This window comes from Schistocerca nitens, chromosome 2 (genome assembly GCF_023898315.1).
Source record: "Schistocerca nitens isolate TAMUIC-IGC-003100 chromosome 2, iqSchNite1.1, whole genome shotgun sequence".
Classification (NCBI taxonomy): domain Eukaryota; kingdom Metazoa; phylum Arthropoda; class Insecta; order Orthoptera; family Acrididae; genus Schistocerca; species Schistocerca nitens.
The window spans coordinates 1,052,862,971-1,052,883,271 of record NC_064615.1 but is presented as its reverse complement, the minus strand read 5'-3'; the positions used below and the strand labels follow the sequence as shown (position 1 = coordinate 1,052,883,271).

General features: G+C 38.6%; 2 protein-coding genes across 7 annotated transcripts in view; one reads left to right on the top strand and one right to left on the bottom strand.

The window, feature by feature from the left end:
• Positions 1–291: 291 nt before the first annotated feature.
• Positions 292–18,691, top strand: LOC126237406 (uncharacterized). Its single transcript, XM_049947505.1, has 2 exons — positions 292–574; positions 17,550–18,691. Exons 1-2 carry the CDS (start codon positions 377–379, stop codon positions 17,775–17,777), a joined length of 426 nt encoding a protein of 141 aa, XP_049803462.1. The 5' UTR covers positions 292–376; the 3' UTR covers positions 17,778–18,691.
• Positions 13,144–20,301, bottom strand: part of LOC126237405 (zinc finger protein 160-like) — a 63,874-nt gene continuing 56,716 nt past the window's right edge. For 3 of the 6 annotated variants that reach the window (XM_049947498.1, XM_049947500.1, XM_049947499.1), the window contains exon 3: positions 13,144–14,075. In XM_049947498.1, coding sequence (XP_049803455.1) covers positions 13,583–14,075 — 493 coding nt within the window. In that variant the 3' untranslated portion in view covers positions 13,144–13,582. The remainder of the gene's footprint in view (positions 14,076–20,301) is intronic. The other 3 variants (XM_049947503.1, XM_049947502.1, XM_049947501.1) reach the window with 1 other exon arrangement.

The window sequence follows — 20,301 nt, the reverse complement described above, 5'->3', positions numbered from 1 at the left end:
GCTCTCCCAAGGTCATCAGTAGTTCTAATGGAATGTTGTCTACTCCCGGGGCCTTGTTTCGACTCAGGTCTTTCAGTGCTCTATCAAACTCTTCACACTGTATCTTATCTCCCATTTCGTCTTCATCTAGTTCGATATGGCGGAAATAAAAGGTTCGCGAAATTTTCGCTCTGTAAATTATGCCGATAACGAAAATGTTCCGTGTGAAGAATGTGTAACAGTTAGTTTAGAGAATCCTGGAATGTGCCGCCGTTGTTATTTGAAAGTTAAAAACGCCAACGAAATCGTAACTAGGTCAAAATCGAAAAGCAAAACAGTCACAGATGCAAACACGAGAGTATTTCATCCTTGCGACCAATGTGTCGCTTATCACCGCATGTTAACGGTGAAAAACAGTGAAATCAACGAACTACAAAAGTTAGTCGCCGCCTTAAGAAGTCAACTGCGAGAGAAAGAAGTCATCCATGGGACATGTGAAGACCATAACCTCAAACAACCTGCCAACTGCAACGTAAACTACGATCAGAAGAATAGAATCCACATAGGGAAAACGAGTTCAAAATCTAACCTGCACGTAAGTCTTGCACAAAACTACATTTCCCAAGCTAAGACCGCAAATATTATAACTAAAAAACGTTCACTTTGTTCAAGCAGTAAAGAACAGTCAGTGTTGTGTAGTGAAAACTGTCCAGATCGCGGTATGTCAATAAATAGCATCACCCAAAAAGGCCCATCTGTTTCAAACAATAAAAAATATACAGAAACATGCATTTCGGGTACCGCTCTGATAAACAACGCAGAACAAAACAATATCGACCAGCTGAGACTGTGCAAAAAAGATCGACAGGTCCTTATACTTGCCGACAGTCACGGTCGTCAAATTGCAGAAAGAGTGTCTAGCCTTTTGCCAAGCTACAATGTCATGGGTTTCGTGAAACCAGGAGCTTGTTTTTCGGAAGTAACAAAACCAATTGAAAACTCTTGTAAAAACTTTGGACCATCAGACTACGTGGTAATTTTTGGAGGTGCAAACGATGTTGCAAGGGATCAAGCCAACGAAATAAAAATAGCTCTTAAATGTGTACTGAAGCAGACAATCCACACGAATGTGTTAGTTATTAACCAACCACAGAGGCATGACCTACCTTCCTGGTCATGTGTGAATCAATTAGTGATTAAGATAAACTCTGACATAAAGGATGTTTGTGGAAAATTTGAGCATGCAAATGTAATAGATGTAAGCACTCTTGAAAAATCCATGCACACCAGACACGGACTTCATCTAAATTATGCTGGTAAACAATACCTAACAGAGAAAATATATAATTTTGTAAAGCATTACACTAGAAAACTACCAGTACATTGGATAATTGGCTCATAACAGGCAATGAAAGCTCAAAAAACAAAGCAGAACATGTTAAAGGGGTCCAAATTGACTCGCGAGGAAGGATTAAACCCAAGGAAAGAACGAATAGCACAAAAATGGGCCAAAACACATTAGATAAATGGTTGGGAAGAAACACACTCCAAGGGACAGGTAGAGGTTTTTTAGAGTAGCTGAGGGTGCCACAGGGGAATGTGTTACAGAACAAAATTATACATACACTTTAAAAGCCGTTCACCAAAATGTACAGTCTCTACCAAACAAACTTGATGAAATAAATGTACTTCTTAGAAATGAGTGGAAGGAGGTATCAGTTTTATGTTTTTGTGAGCACTGGCTAGAGAAGGACCATTTACAGTATTCAAACATAACCGGTTTCACTCTGGCAAACTACTTTTGCAGATCAATATCAAAGCTTGGAGGAAGCTGCATTTATGTAAAAGAAAACATAGACTATAAGATAATAGACTGTGTACATCACTTAGGAAGCGAAAAACACTTTGAAGCCTCAGCTATTGAAATAACGTCAGGAAAAACTTTAATAATGTGTGTTTACAGATCACCCAACAGCAATGTAAACATTTTCTTTAAAAAACTTGACCTTGCACTAGGGAAACTTAAAAATACTTGCAAAACTATAGTTCTGTGTGGCGATTTTAATATTGACCTCTTAACACACAGCCACCAAAGAGAAAAATTCCTTAATATTATTCAAGAATATAACCTGTGCACTAAAATAAACTCCCCTACACACGTAACAAAAACTAGTGCTACACTTATTGATCCGATCTTTGTAAACACTGACATGCACACCTCAGAAAACTTTAATACCGGCTACAGTGACCACAATGCACAGCTACTTGCCGTATGTGGAAGTGTTGATTTGTCTAGGAATGGAAGTGTTATCTACAAGAGAAAATTCAGCATGCAAAATATTGAGCACTTCAAACATATGCTAAGTACCCACTCGTGGAATAAAATCTTCAACAGTTACAACACAGATGAAAAGCTGGATAATTTCATGGGAATTTACAGACATTGTTTCGAAATTGCATTTCCAAAAAAGAAAATAATTTGTAAAGGCCCCAGCAAACCCAAAACTTGGATTACATCAGGGATCAAAGTATCATGTAGAAGAAAAAGGGAACTTTTTGCACTATCAAAAACAGATAGCAGCCCTGAATTTGCTCACCACTTCAAAAAATACAAGTTAACTCTGAGTCGTGTAATAAGGGAAGCAAAATTAAGGGAAAATGACAAACTTATTATGGAGTCATCAAACAAAGCTAAGGCAATGTGGAATACGGTACAGAGACTTACTGGAAAGGTGGAAACACAAAAATATTGTATTGTCACAGGCGGGCAGCAAGATCACTGATCCAAAATTAATTGCTAACCACTTCAATTCTTACTACACCAATATTGCTAGTGAGTTAGCGAAGGAACAAATGGGAAAAACATCAAACAAAATATTACAGGAAATTTCTGGAAATAGTGTAACAAATACATCCATGTTCCTCCATCCAATAAGTAGGGAAGAACTGTTAAACAGTATAAAGTCATTAAAAAATAAATAATATTCAGCCGGAGTCGACGATGTGCCAGACTATATTATAAAAGTATCAGCTGAACAGATACTCGCACCACTGCTAGATATATGCAATTCTTCACTATCAAGGGGTATTTTCCCACAACAGTTAAAAACTGCAAAAGTTGTACCCCTTTACAAAAAGGGCGATCGGCAGCAGATGGTCAACTATAGGCCTGTGTCACTCCTATCAGGTTTTTCAAAAATCATTGAAAAGCTAGTTCTGCTACAACTAACTGATTTCTTTAACAAAAAAAAAAATATATGATTTCAGGATGTCAGCATGGCTTCAGGCCTCAGTGCAGCACTGAAACAGCCACTTTTAGCCTCATAAATCGTATTTTAAATTCAGTGGATAATCACAAAAATGTTTCGGGGATTTTCCTGGATTTAACAAAAGCATTTGATCTAATAGACCATGAAATTCTCCTAAGAAAGTTAGAGTGGTATGGTGTAAGAGGCCTGCCACACGAGTGGCTGAAATCTTACCTAGAAAATCGCTCTCAGATAACAGAGGTAAAACACATGGGAAAAAAACAAACTCCAAGCTTATCAATCAAAACCTTCCACATTAACCCACGGTGTACCACAAGGCTCAATTTTAGGTCCCTTTCTCTTCCTAATTTTCATAAATGACTTCCCCCTACACGTTCAACACTCCGAACCAGTGCTATTTGCAGATGACACAAGCATATTAATTGAAGGTGAAAATGAAATGGCTCTAAGTTTAAATGCTAAAGTCACAAGTGAAAATGTCTCAGAGTGGTTTATGAGGAATAAATTACTGATAAACCCTCAAAAAACAGTCATCTTACACTTCCATACACAACAAAATAAAAACCCATTAAAACCAAACATGTCAATAGAAAACCAAAGAATTAACAGTGTCACTGAAGCAAAATTTCTTGGCATCTACTTACAAGACAATCTTAAATGGAATTCTCACATCACTTCATTAAATTCTAAACTATCCAAAATGACTTTTGCGATGAGGATTATATGGAACAACACAAGTCCTGAAACAGTTAGAGCGGTGTATTATGCTTGCGTACACTCTCTATTGAGATATGGCATCATATTCTGGGGAAATTCTCCTCAGTGCATAACCACATTCCGGAAACAAAAAAAAGATTGTGAGGATAATGAAAAATGCTAACAGCCAAAAATCATGCAAACCGTTCTTTAAAGAACTGGGGATTCTACCCCTACCATGTATCTATATACTAGAAGTTGTAATGTTCCTAAAAAAAGCATGCTAAAAAATGGAAATGTATTTATTCAAAATAAATCTGTACATGAACACCATACAAGGGCAAATAGTGACATACACAGACATCATTGTTATACCACACTGTGCGAAAAAGGTGTATATCACTCAGGTTCACATTTGTTTAGTAAGCTGCCAAGTAACCTAAAGGCCATAAACAAAATCCATAGCTTTAAAAAATCTGTAACATCATATCTCTTGGAAAACTGTTTTCACTCAGTAACACAGTATCTTGAAAAATAAGTTGGTTGTAACAATATAAAAATGTAAATGTAACAATACAGCAATATAAAAATGTAACAATTTATAAATGTAATGTATACACCAATGTAACAGTATATTAATGTAATATCATTTGTCCAACATCTAAGGTATGGTATATATACCACAAAGATTCAGGACGTAAATAAATAAATAAATAAATACATCCTCTTCCATTTCCATAATATTGTCCTCAAGTACATTGCCCTTGTATAAACCCTCTATATACTCCTTCCACCTTTCTGCCGTCCCTTCTTTGCTTAGAACTGGGTTGCCATCTGAGCTCTTGATATTCATACAAGTGGTTCTCTTCTCTCCAAATGTCTCTTTAATTTTCCTGTAGGCAGTATCTATCTTACCCCTAGTGAGACAAGCCTCTACATCCTTACATTTGTCCTCTAGCCATCCCTGCTTAGCCATTTTGCACTTCCTGTCGATCTCATTTTTGAGACGTTTGTATTCCTTTTTGCCTGCTTCATTTACTGCATTTTTATATTTTCTCCTTTCATCAATTAAATTCAATATTTCTTCTGTTACCCAAGGATTTCTATTAGCCCTCGTCTTTTTACCTACTTGATCCTCTGCTGCCTTCACTACTTCATCCCTCAGAGCTACCCATTCTTCTTCTACTGTAATTCTTTCCCCCATTCCTGTCAATTGTTCCCTTATGCTCTCCCTGAAACTCTCTACAACCTCTGGTTCTTTCAGTTTATCCAGGTCCCATGTCCTTAAATCCCCACCTTTTTGCAGTTTCTTCAGTTTCAATCTGCAGTTCATAACCAATAGATTGTCGTCAGAATCCACATCTGCCCCTGGAAATGTCTTACAATTTAAAACCTGGTTCCTAAATCTCTGTCTTACCATTATATAATCTATCTGATACCTTTTAGTATCTCCAGGATTCTTCCAGGTATACAATCTTCTTTTATGATTCTTGAACCAAGTCTTAGTTATGATTAAGTTATGCTCTGTGCAAAATTCTACAAGGCGGCTTCCTCTTTCATTTCTTCCCCCCAATCCATATTCACCTACTATGTTTCCTTCTCTCCCTTTTCCTACTGACGAATTCCAGTCACCCATGACTATTAAATTTTCATCTCCCTTCACTACCTGAATAATTTCTTTTATCTCGTCATACTGGGAATCTATGAGAGATGAAACAGTGAAGGCAACAGATGATCAATAGGTTGTAAGACAAGAGCTAGTAAAAATCCTTGGATAACATAGGAACTACAGCATTTAACTGATGAAAGAAAAAATATAGAAAGCAGCAAATGAAGCTGAGAATACAGACACCCAAAAATAGCAATTGACAGAAAAGTGCAAAATGGCTAAGAAGGAAGGGCTAGAGGACAGATACGAGGTAGCATAAGTATTCATAGCTAGAGGAAAAATAGCTACTACTTAAAGGAAAACTCAACAGACTTTTCGAGCACAGAGGAGCAATGTATGAATATCAAGAGCTTACATAGCAAGCCAGTACTAACCAAAGAAAGGAAAGCCGAAAGGTTGAAGGAAGAATCCGCCATAAAAATGTACACACACTTTAAGGGACAAAAAGTATTACTTATGTGTTTATTTTATATTTAATAATTTATCACACATGTTGTACAACCTTCAGATTAGCACATGGCTACTTTAAATGTTCAAAATGTTCACCATTGGTGGCTATACAACACACACTAGAACGACGACTGGTCTCTGCAACTACATCAGTCAATGTTAGAATGGAGATTGCTGCACATATCACTGTAATCTCCTGGCGAAGTTCCTCCAGTGTGCATGGATTACGTTGACTGATGTTATCTTTCACAGTTCCCCACAAGTAAAAGTCCATAAGTGTTCGATATGGCAACCGTGGAGGGAACTCGATGGGCCCTCTTCATCCAATCCAATACTCCGGAAAACTGTCATCCAGGAAAGCTCATACGGCTAGGTGACAGTGTGGTGGCACCCCATAGTGTTGGTAGAAGACCTCTTCATCAGCTCCATAAAGTGCACTTATACCTGATAAAACTGTTGTGTGTAACATTTCCAGGTACACTTCTCCAGTGACAGTAGCATCAAAGAAAAAGGGTCCTACTAAGCCCCTAGATGATAGTCCACACCACACATGAACCCCTGGTAGATTGACTGCTTTATCTACATAAACATGTAGATTTTCCGGTGCCCAGTACACACTGTTATGCCAACTCACAGTTCCATTAAGTTTAAATTGTGCCTTGTCACCCCACACTACCTTCGTCACAAATTGTTCATTATCAGTTACCATTTTCTGATACCATTCGCAAAATTGCATTCGGCAATCAGGATCGTCATCATTAATCGTGTGCAGTAATCGTGGAATGTAAACTTTCCACTTAGAATTCTTTCTACAGTTCTACTGCTAACCCCCACTTCATATGCACATTGTGTAGCAGACTTCAGTGGAGAATTAACAAACATTAGAGCCGATGAAGCAGGACTTTTAACTGTATGCTGTATTCCTGATCTTACTTTGTGAATATCACAAATCGTTCCATGTAATTCAAACTTGTCAATGATGCATTTAATTGTCGGGCGAGTTGGTGGTTCTGTTTCAAACTCCCACCTCCAGTGAAGTTGCACTTCAACAGCATTATCAAACTTGAAAAACCACTACGCAATACACTTTCGTAGTTTGAATATCAAGTGTGCTCCAGCCATCTTGTTTTCTCAATACAGAGATGAAAGTACTAATATCTGTTGGGCCAAAGACCATACTACAACACACTGTTAACTCAAATTGAACGATAATATCGATATCTCAATAGAGCCTGACAAAAGTGTATAAATTTTTCTGGCAGACTCTGTAGAGGAGCTCTACATGGGAAGTGAACTTTCAGACAATATTAGAGCAAAGGCAGAGGAATTACATAAAGATGTGATGAGAGAGACGATACTGTGCGAAGAATTTGACACAGTGCTGAACCACCAAGATGGAAACAAGGTCCCTAAAGTAGACGACATTCCATCAGAATTACAGAGATCCTTGGGGGTAGACAGCTATGATGAAACTATACCTCCAAGTATAAAAGTTGTGTTTAGAAAGACAAAATACCCCCAGACTTTGAGAAGCATGCAAAAATTCCAAAGAAAGCAGGTGCTGACAGGTGACAATATTACTTAACTATCAGTTTAATAAGTCATGGTTACAAAATACCAACATAATTTTTTTACAGAAGAATCGAGAAACTGGTGGAACTAGACACTGGGAAGATCTGTTTGAGTTCCAAAAACACACATTTCAATAGTGATCTTAAAACTTATCTTTAGAAAATAAATTATTGAAAGGGAAATCCATAATTATAGCATGTCTAGAGTTACAGAGGGCTGTTGACAATGTTGACTGAAATAAACTTCCTGAAATTCTGAAGGTAGCATGAGTAAAAAACAGGGAGCAGTTATTTACATGTTGCACAGAAACCAGACTGCAGTTACAAAAAGTGAAAGACATGGAAGGGAAGCAATGGTTGAGAAAGAAATGAGAAAGGGTTTTCGCTCATCCCATATGTTATTCAATCTGCACATTGAGCAAATTGTGAAAGAAATCAATAAGAAACTTGGAAAAGGAATGAAAATTCAGGAAGAATAAATAAAAAAAAATTAGTGGTCTGCCTACAACATAGTAGTTCTGTCATGTGACGAAGGAGGTAGAAGAGCAGTTGAAGCAAATGGATAGTCTTGAAAAGAGATTATAAGATGAGCATCAACTGGAGTAAAGAAGGGTAATGGAATGTAGTCAAATTAAATCAGGATATACTGTGGGGATTAGATCAGGAAGTGAGACACTAAAAGGAGTAGATGAATTTTCTATTTGGCTAGCAAAATAACTTGTGATGGTCAATGTACAGAGGATATAAAATGCAGGCTGGCTGTAGGAAGGGAAGCATTTCTGGAAGAAAGGAATTTGTTAACACTGAATATAAATTTAAGTGTTGGATATTTTTTCTTAAGGTATATGTCTGGATTGTAGCCTTGTATGGAAGTGAAACATGGATGCAAACAGTTCATACAAGAGGAAAATAAAAGCCTCTGAAACGTTGTGCGATAGCACAATAGTCTCAATTTGATAGATTTTTTTCTGTCATAGAACGGCATAATTAATAGGTTTATAGTTGATATAAATAAAGCAATAACACCTCCAACGAGGAGATACTGATTTGAATTGGGAAAGATATTTGCATACTGCCTACAGGAAAATTAAAGAGACCTTTGGAGAAAAGAGAGCCACTTGTATGAATATCAAGAGCTCAGATGGAAACCCAGTTCTAAGCAAAGAAGGGAAAGCAGAAAGGTGGAAGGAGTATATAGAGGGTCAATACAAGGGCGATGTACTTGAGGACAATATTATGGAAACGGAAGAGGATGTAGATGAAGATGACATGGGAGATACAATACTGTGTGCAGAGTTTGACAGAGCACTGAAAAACCTGAGTCGAAACAAGGCCCTGGGAGTAGACAACATTCCTTGGGAGAGCCAGTCCTGACAAAACTCTACCATCTGGTGAGCAAGATGTATGAGACAGGTGAAATACCCTCAGACTTCAAGAAGAATATAATAATTTCAATCCCAAAGAAAGCAGGTGTTGACAGATGTGAAAATTACCGACCTATCAGTTTAATAAGTCACGGCTGCAAAATACTAACACAAATTCTTTACAGACGAATGGAAAAACTGGTAGAAGCCGACCTCGGCGAAGATCAGTTTGGATTCCATAGAAATGTTGGAACACGTGAGGCAATACTGACCCTATGACTTATCTTAGAAAATAGATTAAGGAAAGGCAAACCTACATTTCCAGCATTTGTAGACTTAGAGAAAGCTTTTGACAATGTTGACTGGAATACTCTCTTTCAAATTCTAAAGGTGACAGGGGTAAAATACAGGGAGCGAAAGGCTATTTACAATTTGTACAGAAACCAGATGGCAGTTATAAGAGTCGAGGGGCATGAAAGGGAAGCAGTGGTTGGGAAGGGAGTGAGACAGGGTTGTAGACTGTCCCTGATTATTCAATCTGTATATTGAGCAAGCAGTAAAGGAAACGAAAGAAAAATTCGGAGTAGGTATTAAAGTCCATGGAGAAGAAATAAAAACGTTGAGGTTCGCCGATGACATTGTAATTCTGTCAGAGGCAGCAAAGGACTTGGAAGAGCTGTTGAACGGAATGGACAGTGTCTTGAAAGGAGGATATAAGATGAACATCAACGAAAGCAAAACGAGGATAATGGAATGTAGTCGAATTAAGTCGGGTGATGCTGAGGGAATTAGATTAGGAAATGAGACACTTGAAGTAGTAAAGGAGTTTTGCTACTTGGGGAGCAAAATAACTGATGGTGGTCAAAGTAGAGAGGATATAAAATGTAGACTGGCAATGGCAAGGAAAGCGCTTCTGAAGAAGAGAAATTTGTTAACATGGAGTATAGATTTAAGTGTCAGTAAGTCGTTTCTCTAAGTATTTGTATGGAGTGTAGCCATGTATGGAAGTGAAACATGGATGATAAATAGTTTGGACAAGAAGAGAATAGAAGCTTTCGAAATGTGGTGCCACAGAAGAATGATGAAGATTAGATGGGTAGATCACATAACTAATGAGGAGGTATTGAATAGAATTGGGGAGAAGAGGAGTTTGTGGCACAACTTGACAAGAAGAAGGGACCAGTTGGTAGGACATGTTCTGAGGCATCAAGGGATCACAAATTTAGCATTGGAGGGCAGCGTGGAGGGTAAAAATCGTACAGGGAGACCAAGAGATGAATACACTAAGCAGATTCAGAAGGATGTAGGTTGCAGTAAGTACTGGGAGATGAAGAAGCTTGCACAGGATCGAGTAGCATGGGGAGCTGCATCAAACCAGTCTCAGGACTGAAGACAACAACACAAGAAATTTAGGGCACAACTTTCCTAAGACAAGGGATCAGTTCATAGAAGACACATTCTGAGGCAAGGAATTGTCAATGTAATACAGAAATGTGTGTGTGTGTGTGTGTGTGTGTGTGTGAGAGAGAGAGAGAGAGAGAGAGAGAGAGAGAGAGAGAGAGAGAGAGAGAGTGCATGTGAGTGTGTGCATGCACGTGGAGATACACTCATATTCATAAAAGACTTAGTCTTTGAATGTGTAAATATACAGTAGTACCATTCACTATGATACATGCCATGAATTTTTAGTTGTCGTAATGATTATACAGGATGGCGGCATGCTCTATCAGGCAACTGCTTCACAAAGTTTACATTGGTACTACTTTTATCTGGTGTTGCACAATGTACTCCAGGAAGATGTCTGCAATTTCAGCACCATCAATGTGAGAATTCTTCAAGCTCTCTCCTATATCCTCTTCTTGATCACTTTCACTATTACTTTCCTGCATACTTTTGAATATTTCTCAGTTTGTTGAAGTTTGGACTATCTCTCAGTTTTCCTCAGTCAGCCTATTAGCAACATGGTCTTCATCAATTTCTCTTTCTCATGGAAGCTTATGGAAGATATCAATGTAAAAAGTGTCAGGTACGGATTCTTTTGCCGGCCGTAGTGGCCGAGCGGTTCTAGGCGCTACAGTCTGGAACTGCGCGACTGCTACGGTCGTAGGTTCGAATCCTGCCTCGGGCATGGATGTGTGTGATGTCATTAGGTTAGTTAGGTTTAAGTAGTTCTAAGTTCTAGGGAACTGGTGACCTGAGAAGTTAAGTCCCATAGTGCTCAGAGCCATTTTTTGAACGGATTCTTTCGAATTTCCTGGCTCATCACTGTCACTCGGTACTGCCCTCAACTCTGCATCAATGGATTGCCACATTTTTCTGCAGCTCTTCTTTATCATAGTGTTCTCAAATTTTTTTCAAGCTTCTGTTATTTAGAGAACAACATCACACAAGTTGATAGTTTTCTACACCTTCAACATAGCATCGGTAGAGTCATTTTCACATTCATTCACCAAGGAGACAACAAGTGCTTGTCAATAACAACATTCAATTGATTCCAAAATAGCCTGGTCCATGGCATGAATCATGGTTTTCACACTGGGTGGAAGGAAGAATATTTGTATAACAACAGACCTCAGAGTCACCTCAAAAGGTTAACTGGGAGCATTGTCAATTACAAGGACAACTTTCAGTGGAAGATTTTCCTTCTTCATCTCCATTCTTACAGATGGGGCAAATGTCTTGTGGAACCATCAAGATAATATGTCTCTGTCCATCCATGCTTTCTTCTAAGCACAGTATTGCACTGGTAGTATATTTCTATCACTGTGTTGAAAACAATGTGGATGCTGGGATTTCCCAATCACCATTGAGCAGAGTTTTTATCACCCATTTCTGTCATTTTCATTTACATTCTCGGCAGCTAGTATTGTTGAAGGAAGCATCTCACAAAAGAGACAGGTTTCGTCAGCAATGTACAAGGCATTATTGGTTAAATCTTCTTCTTCTGTTATATCCCGTATCTTCTTTTTTCCAGTTTGATAGCTAACACTTACTTGCTGCAAACAAGTTACTGTCACTAAGATGTTCGGTAAAAGCAACTGCTTTTTTTCTTTGTTACTGGACCACTGACTGCAATTCCTTTACAGTAGTTGTATGAACCATCTACACACAGTTATGTCAGTTCTTGATTCTCATTCTTCTGCATAATACTCTTCTTTCCCAATTCACTCACCGCACTGTCAAACATCGTCTTTCTTGTTGTTGTCATAAATAACTGAAAGTCAGCATAATGGCTTTCTGCTAAGAATCTCGTAGCTAAAATGTTGGGTTTATGCTTGAGATATTGCATAATGCGTTTCCTTTAAGATGCCAAAAGATACTGACTCAAGAGAAAGCTGTGCACTGTGCATTTTCAACTACATATTGCTGCACATGGTAATTCATTGTTGTACAAGTCATTTCTGCTTGAACAACAAGAGGTTCAGATGTGCGCTGGATTACTGAGAGGCCCAACTACTGAGGGCCAGTTTGGTGGGAGTTTAGTGTGCATCAGTGTGTTCCATAAAGTGACTGTCATGCAGAGTGCATCACATCCTCCCTCTTTCTCCAACTTTTTATCAGTAAGCCATTCATGCTGGTGAATACTATAGCTCCAGAAAAGTATTGGGAATATTTTACAATCAAAATGGAAGAAATAATGATCATATTGAGAGTGAGGCTTTGAGGCTTGGTGCCCACTAACCCTTCAAATGACTTTCTCAGATATATGGCAAATCAAGAACGCCATATGCATTTCTACTAGGGCTGGTAATGATACAATGTACTTTCCACTAAATACGATGGTTCATTCAACACAAGGAGAAACATGAATGGTTTATTCTGCTCTTACCACCCCTAACTCAAATGACAATGACCACGGAGAGTATTTCAAAACCTACAGCCTATGTAGCAGTGTTACCTTTTTGTCTTACAGTGTGTCCTGTGCCCAGAATCCAATCTGTGTGAAGTAGGTCATGTGAGCCTAGTTGAAATTATTACAAGTGCCATTATTTATGGTTGAACAGATCACGTAATGTATTACATACAAACTCTTTACACCAACTTCATATTCACATTTTAAAGCATTTTTGTTTACAAGTCATTCCAGCTGTTAAACTGATAGAAATTTTAATATGACATTCACATAATTACTAAACACTCACCTATTCAATTCTCTAAAAATGATAGAACAAATGCTTTCAGTTGTCTAAATAAAATTTTTATTTGTTTATAACACCAACACAATCACAGAGGGCTATGGGCCTTCATATTATTTGTGAATATCTTTCAGTGCCTGTAACACATTCAAATGTGTCCCAATAACAGAGTTCCCAACAGGTAACTGCAACATGTAAACACATAGCCAACAACATTTTTAAAAAATGCAGTAGCACACTATGATTCAATCTACAGGCATTCATCCATACACCTAACTGTTCACTGCAAATATCTAACAGAAGATCTTGCCACTGAAGGAGCATTTACATAGTGGACACGCAAATGCTTCCTTAGGCTACTACCATCTGTGAATGTCTTGCTACATATAGCGCAGCAGAAGGGACGTTCACCTGTATGGATACGTAAATGCGTTGTCAGATTGCTTTTCTATTTAAATGTCTTACAGCACACTGTGCACCTGAAAGGGAATTCAGAGGAGTGTATACGCAAGTGCTGGTTTAGGACACTACCACTAGTGAATGTCTTTGAGCACACAGTACAGCTGAAGGGTCGTTCGCCTGTATGGTTGCGCATGTGGCATGTTAGGTTACTGTTGGGTATGAACGCCTTGCCACACACATAACAGATGAATGTTTTGCTACACACAGTACAGCTGTAGCGGTGGCTGTCACTGTGCAAAAGTGAGTGTTCCTTCAGACTGTTCTTATTCTTGAGTGTCTTCCGAGATTCACCATAGCTATTGTTAGTATCATATTCTCCAGATACACAACATACAGAATTTCTGGTCTCATCTGCATCTGATACATCCTGCATGCTATTTTGTTGGCTTTTGCTACTGCTGAAATGCTTTTCTTCATGTTTGAAAGTACTTGTGTGACTGTCATTACAGCGGGTATCCATGTTTTGTGGACAGCTGCTGCTGAATAGAAGAGACATGTATCAGAAAAAATGTCATTACTCTAGGACAATTAAAATATTAAATACTGTACAATATAAAAGTACATAAGGAGCACTGAAAAATAAAAAGGGATGTAAGATGATCTGTCTAATGTAATGTTAAAAAGGTCTTAAGCGAGAATGTGCTCCGATTTGGAATACACTGGTGAAGACAATGATGAATCCAGTGGCTGAACAAGTGCACACCCTTACTTTGTTTGAAAAAGGTGCTTCCTCATATGTCCAATATGAAAATTCCAATCAGAAAGCATCGAGGCTTTGAGTAACTTCAGGTATATGTTCAGCTACTGGCTACAAAGCGTACCAAAATAACCCTACCTGTACTACCTGAGCGCAGTTATACCATCCACTGAGAAGCTATGGATAATCGTGGCAGCATTATCAGTGTTACTGCTAATCTAAATAATTTCACTGGAAATATTTCAATTGCTGTACATAAACCTTGAACTGGACTTACTGTTATTTGAAGAATAATTTACTATATTCATTCCACCAAAGCTATTATGAAGCCGACACAGGAAAAATATTATCTACATAAGCCAACATTATATAACCTTTAGTCACACACGAGACATAGGAAACCCATTTTTGCCATAGTTTTGGAAATGAGAAATAAAATTTATGTACTGTGCTCTCAAACTTCATTTATCCAGAAGACTAACATTTTTTCAATAATGCCACCAATTTTTAAAGCAGATCCATGGCTGAATATTGATGAAGTGTTGTGGCCTGAGGAAACATTGATCAACTCTGGTTATGCTGTCAAGCAGGGCTGGACAGTCAGCAATTAAAGGACAATAGCATCAGCTTATGGCGAGAAGGCAGACTTATTTTTGTTGATTCATGAAACTGCAAGGTTTTCTTCCAAATGGGCTCCTGGTTTTTAAATCAAAGACAATTTCACATTATCAGGAAGATAACAATCATGGTATGTTTAAGAAGCAGAGTCACTAATTCAAAATGTGGGAAAATCAACAACAATTGTTCTCAATAATACTCCCTACCATTCAGTTACAGACAAGGCATCTACCAGGGCAAAGCATAAGGAGGAAGTGATTGATTAGCTTCAGCATTACAAGAGTGATTATGTGATAATCTTCGAAAGGTAGAGCTTATGGAACTGATATCTTTCCATAAACCACAATTCCCCATATATGAAATCGATGAGCTGGCAAAAACTGTTCCAACACCAGAACACTGTAACTTTATTTAATGACAAAGCATAAACACATGAGAAACATAGTACAGACAACAGACATGTGGCTGGTGGATCCTTGTACTCTGGTCTATATAATAATTAGTTCTAACAGGAGGCACAGCAGGCAGGCAGCACCAGCAACTGCTGTTGTTATGGTCTCTAGTAGCTGAATCAAGCACAAACTTCACACATGAACTATGAAGTGGCGCACACACAACTCTGGTAGTTACAGCAAAAACAGATGGGCATACAATCATTAAGCTACCACCTTAACCCTGCCATTTCAAACAACAGAGAATATACTTAGTATGGGTCCAAATTTTGAAAAAATTCAGAGGAGGAGATTATTGTTTCATTAATATCAAGTTTCCTTGACAATTCAAGTGTCTGCCATGGTAATGAGAGTTATTTCAGTGTAGTTCTTCTATTACCATCAAAGAAATGAATCATAGGTAGATTCAATTGTGCGTTTGGAATGCACAGTTTACAATGGTAAGTAGCTACACAACAAATTTATATTTTTTTAAGTTTTGGCAATGCCTTATCAGCAACTATCTTCAAAGGAAGTTCATGTCAGGAATTTAGTCTGTGTCACATAAAATAATAATTATTATCCATAATAAAATTGCTGCAACACTGAAATATTGATTTTTGTATCACTTTCGCTCTCTCTCTCTCTCTCTCTCTCTCGATATAAGTTGGTGAGTAGGCCACTGGACATAATATTTAACTGAAATTACCTCACATTAGAAAAATTTAACAGAGGTACAGTTTGGTGTAGATGAAAAATATGATGTATTCTTAAGATCTTGTTCACATAATGTGTTGGCTGACCTTCAGTAAAAATTAAGTTCCCCACATGTTGAATATTTGGTAATGTTAGAAAATGTATTTACGTAAACTGTCGGTGTACCATCTTCATAACTTGTTGCCCCCAAATAAAGCTAAAATGGAAACAAAGAGCAGCTCTTCCAGAACAAAATGATGCCAGTTTTATACATTTACATTGAATAGTTTGCCTGTTTGAGTGAGATGAATGCAATGTATGATTATGTGAGTGTTCCACACCCCACATGCTCCAGTCAATCCTAAAGCAATTCTGAACAGATTAGTGTGGAGAGGTGCATCAAAATAGTCTTCTGACTGAAGATAATGACGACGACGATAACAACAACAATGTTTCTCAAAGACTCACTTATTTTTTGATGAAATCGTAATTCTTCACAATACGTCAAATTGTATTCATCATAGAAAAAGGGATAGGCGAGGGATCTTTTGCACCAAACTCACTAAATGAAAGCCTTATCCCTACATTCAATATGCAATGGAAAGCAGACTTGGACTGTGTTTACAAAAACACTTCTTTTGGCAGTTCATTTCCAAATGCACTATAACACTGTGAGAAATATTTAGGCTGGTAACTGATTATGAGCTTGCTTACAGATCTTTCTATGACATCAGCTAGAAGATGGAGCAGCCTGTTTCAGTAAATATGAGATAACTTTGCTTACGGTAGTAAATTTCTGTTAATGCTTACAGTGTCTTTATCTGTTATGAATTGTTAACTGAATTCCAATAAACATCATGGATCTGTTCTATAATCATGCTTCCCACATAATTTGTGAAAAACAGGTTGCAGTAACAGAGAGTAAAAAGAGAATGAAGTTAGCAATAATGGCTAACCACTTCTGGTTGCTTTATCATCTCCATATTCCCTAAAATAGCACAATACATTTTGTGGAGGAAAAAATGGAAAACAGTCTGCACAGATGAAAGACATATGTGCAAAATGATATGTTGGCTATGGCAACCTGCCTTGCAGGAATGCTGGCAAATATTTTCTTAAATCATTTAAAAAAAGTTTTTTCAGGGAACAAATCCAATGGGCAGATAAACTCTCTTATTCCCGACATTATGTTTATGACAACCACATTTCACTTAATGAAAAAAATGACAAAATTAATGAATTTCACCAACAAATGAATGAAACACATAACAGCATCAAAATTTACAACCAAATATGGAACAGACAAGAGCATAAATTTCTTAAATGTAAAACTATAACTAATGACAATAGTGTCCATAAACTTGACATATATATATGACCCACAAGTGACTGGTACCCATTAGCATATCTTACAGCATATTTTCACACTGTTACATGTCACGTGAATGGTACATTCTTTTGCTAGGTTACAAACCGAACTTTTTATTAATATCTTTTTTTTTCTGTTTCAGTTCGAAGTGTCCAAGGTGTACACATTTTGTAAAATGGATGAAGACAGCAAGCATGCAGCCATCCAATACCTGCTGAAAAAGGGCATGAGTGTACAAGAGATCCACAGCAACATGATGGAAACATGGGATAAGATGCCCCTTCCTATTCCGCTGCGAAAAAGTGGGTGGAAGAATACAATCAGGGTGAAACCTCAATCCACGATGCACCCCACAGTGGAAGACCAGTAACAGCCAATACAAAGGGAAACATCACTCCAATTGAGGATATCATTACGGCAGACTGGCGGGTGACAGAATGTTACACTGCTGAGAGAGTGGGCTATCTCAGGAATGCGTGATAAGACTTATACTTGACGTGCACAAGACTTTATATTGATGTGTCCCACAACTGTTGACAGCAGAAAACAAGCACCCGAGACACAAAAATGTTCACGAAAACTTGGACCTTTCTGAGGCAAAATCCTGTGACATTTCTCAAATGTTTTGTGATAACAGATGCATGGGTTCACGACTTTCAACCTGAACCCTAAGATTCAATTGCAACAGTGGAATCACCCCTCCTCACACACTCCCAATAAGTTCAAGTCAGTCATATCAGCTGGCAAGACAATGGAGTCTGTTTCTTGGGATTCGAGGGGTGTTATCCTGGCTGAAAACCTGAAAAAAGATGAAACAGTGAATGGAGCACAACTAATGCATTTGTGAGAGGACATGAAAGTGAAATGTGTTGGGATGTTGACACAATAAGTGCTTTTTCATCAGTACAATGTGCCTGTGTACACATCCATTGTTGCAATGTCTGCCAATGTGTCCTGCGCCTTTGTACTGCTTCGGCAGCCACTTTATTCACACAGTTTGGCCCCTCTGACTTTCTTCTCTTTCCTAAGCTCAAGATAAATGTAGCTGGAACCCATTTTCGATCAGATGATGACATAATGGCTGTGGTGGGCCTTTTTGCTATTCAGTACAAATCATTCTACAAGGAGAGTATAATAGGTCTGCAGCAGCGGTGGCAAGAACGTGTCACCCTAAAAGGGGACTACGCTGAAAAATAGCCATAAACATTTAGACTACTGACAGCCTTTATTGGGCCCCCTCATATACAGAAAGAAAATTAGACCCAAATACGTAAACAAAAACAAGACAATACCATTATCGAAAGGGTGTGGCAAGAATTCGATTACTGTATTGACATATGCCAGGTCACTCATGGTTCGCATACAGTAAAAAAAGCTTTCCGAGTTTCTCTTCAAAATGCAATATGTATGACATCTGTACAATGTTTAGTTCTTGCACAATAAATAATTGAAAGTGTTCCCAGACTTTGTGTACACCCTGTATAAACAAAAGTGAAAACAATGCCTCCACATATGGTAAGAATCTTCACGAAAACTGAAACTACAGCGGACATAAGCACTTAACATCAACAAAATCCTTGTTGGTGACAGATAATTCATGACAAAAGATAATCCTAAATTGCACATACGACATAAACTGATTTTCACCAAAGATATAAATTTAATAGTGAGCCATATCTCCGATACAAAAATCGACACACTGTCCAGTCACATTAACATGACCAACTGTCTGCAGTCTGGCTTTTGCAGCACTGACTGGTGCAGGATGGGAAGAGAGAGTGTGAGGTTCTGGAAGGTGCTGACAAGTGTGTGGAGACATGCCAACTCCAATGTTGTTGCCAGCTGTGCCAGGTTTCTCAGCTGGGAATCCACAGCACGAAAGTTTCTTGGTTGAGGAGTCAAGGTGAAAACTGCCTGATCGAGATGGTCCCATAGAGTCTCGAATGGGTTTAAATTCAGGGAGTTTGGTGCCCAGGGGAATACCGTTAACTCTTGGTACTTTTTGAACCCTGCATGTACACTGCGAGCTGTGTGACACGTTGGACTGCCCAGCTGATAGATGTCATTGTGCTGAGGAAACACAAACTAATATGTAGGTGTGGATATGGTCCCCAAGGAAAGATGCATACTTATGTAGATTTGTGGTGTCTCCCAGAGTGGTATCACCCAGGGAATGTCACAAAACATTCCCCAGACTATAATGCTCCCTCCTCAAGCCGGGACCCTTCTGATGACTTTGCAGGTTGTTTGCCTTCAGATTCTTCTCACCAACAAAGCATAAAATGTGGTTCACCTGTAGAAGGTCACCAGTTGCCACTCAGTGGACATCCAGTTGCAATAATGGTGTGTAAATTCTAGTCTTCATTACCGATGAACAGCAGTTAGCAAGGGTGCATGAACCAGGCACCTGCTGCAGCAACATTTGCTGAACAGTCGAGGAGACACTGCTGGTAGCCCCTCAACTCATCTCGGCAGTCAGTTGCTCAACACTTGCACATCTGCCCGCCTGTACACATCTCTGCATCATTCACCCCTGTCATCTATGGCCTGTGGTGCATCACAGTAGCATTGACACTGGTTTTGGATATTGCCAGTTTGCCACGCATGGTATTCCGTAACCAAAGTGGCAAGTGAACAGCTAACAAATGTAGCCATTTTGGATATGCCTCCACCCTTGGCCCAAAAGCTAACTATCATGTACTTTTGAACATCAGATAATCGCGCAATTTCCACATGGCAACAATGACTGCACTGGTCTCCTCATCCCCCTGACACACTTTATATAACTTCCCCCCCCCCCCCCCCCCCACTGATAGTGTTGCCACTTGCCGTCTCTGAGTGGTTATTGCATACTGACATCGAATATAAGCATTGGTCACATTAATATGACTGGA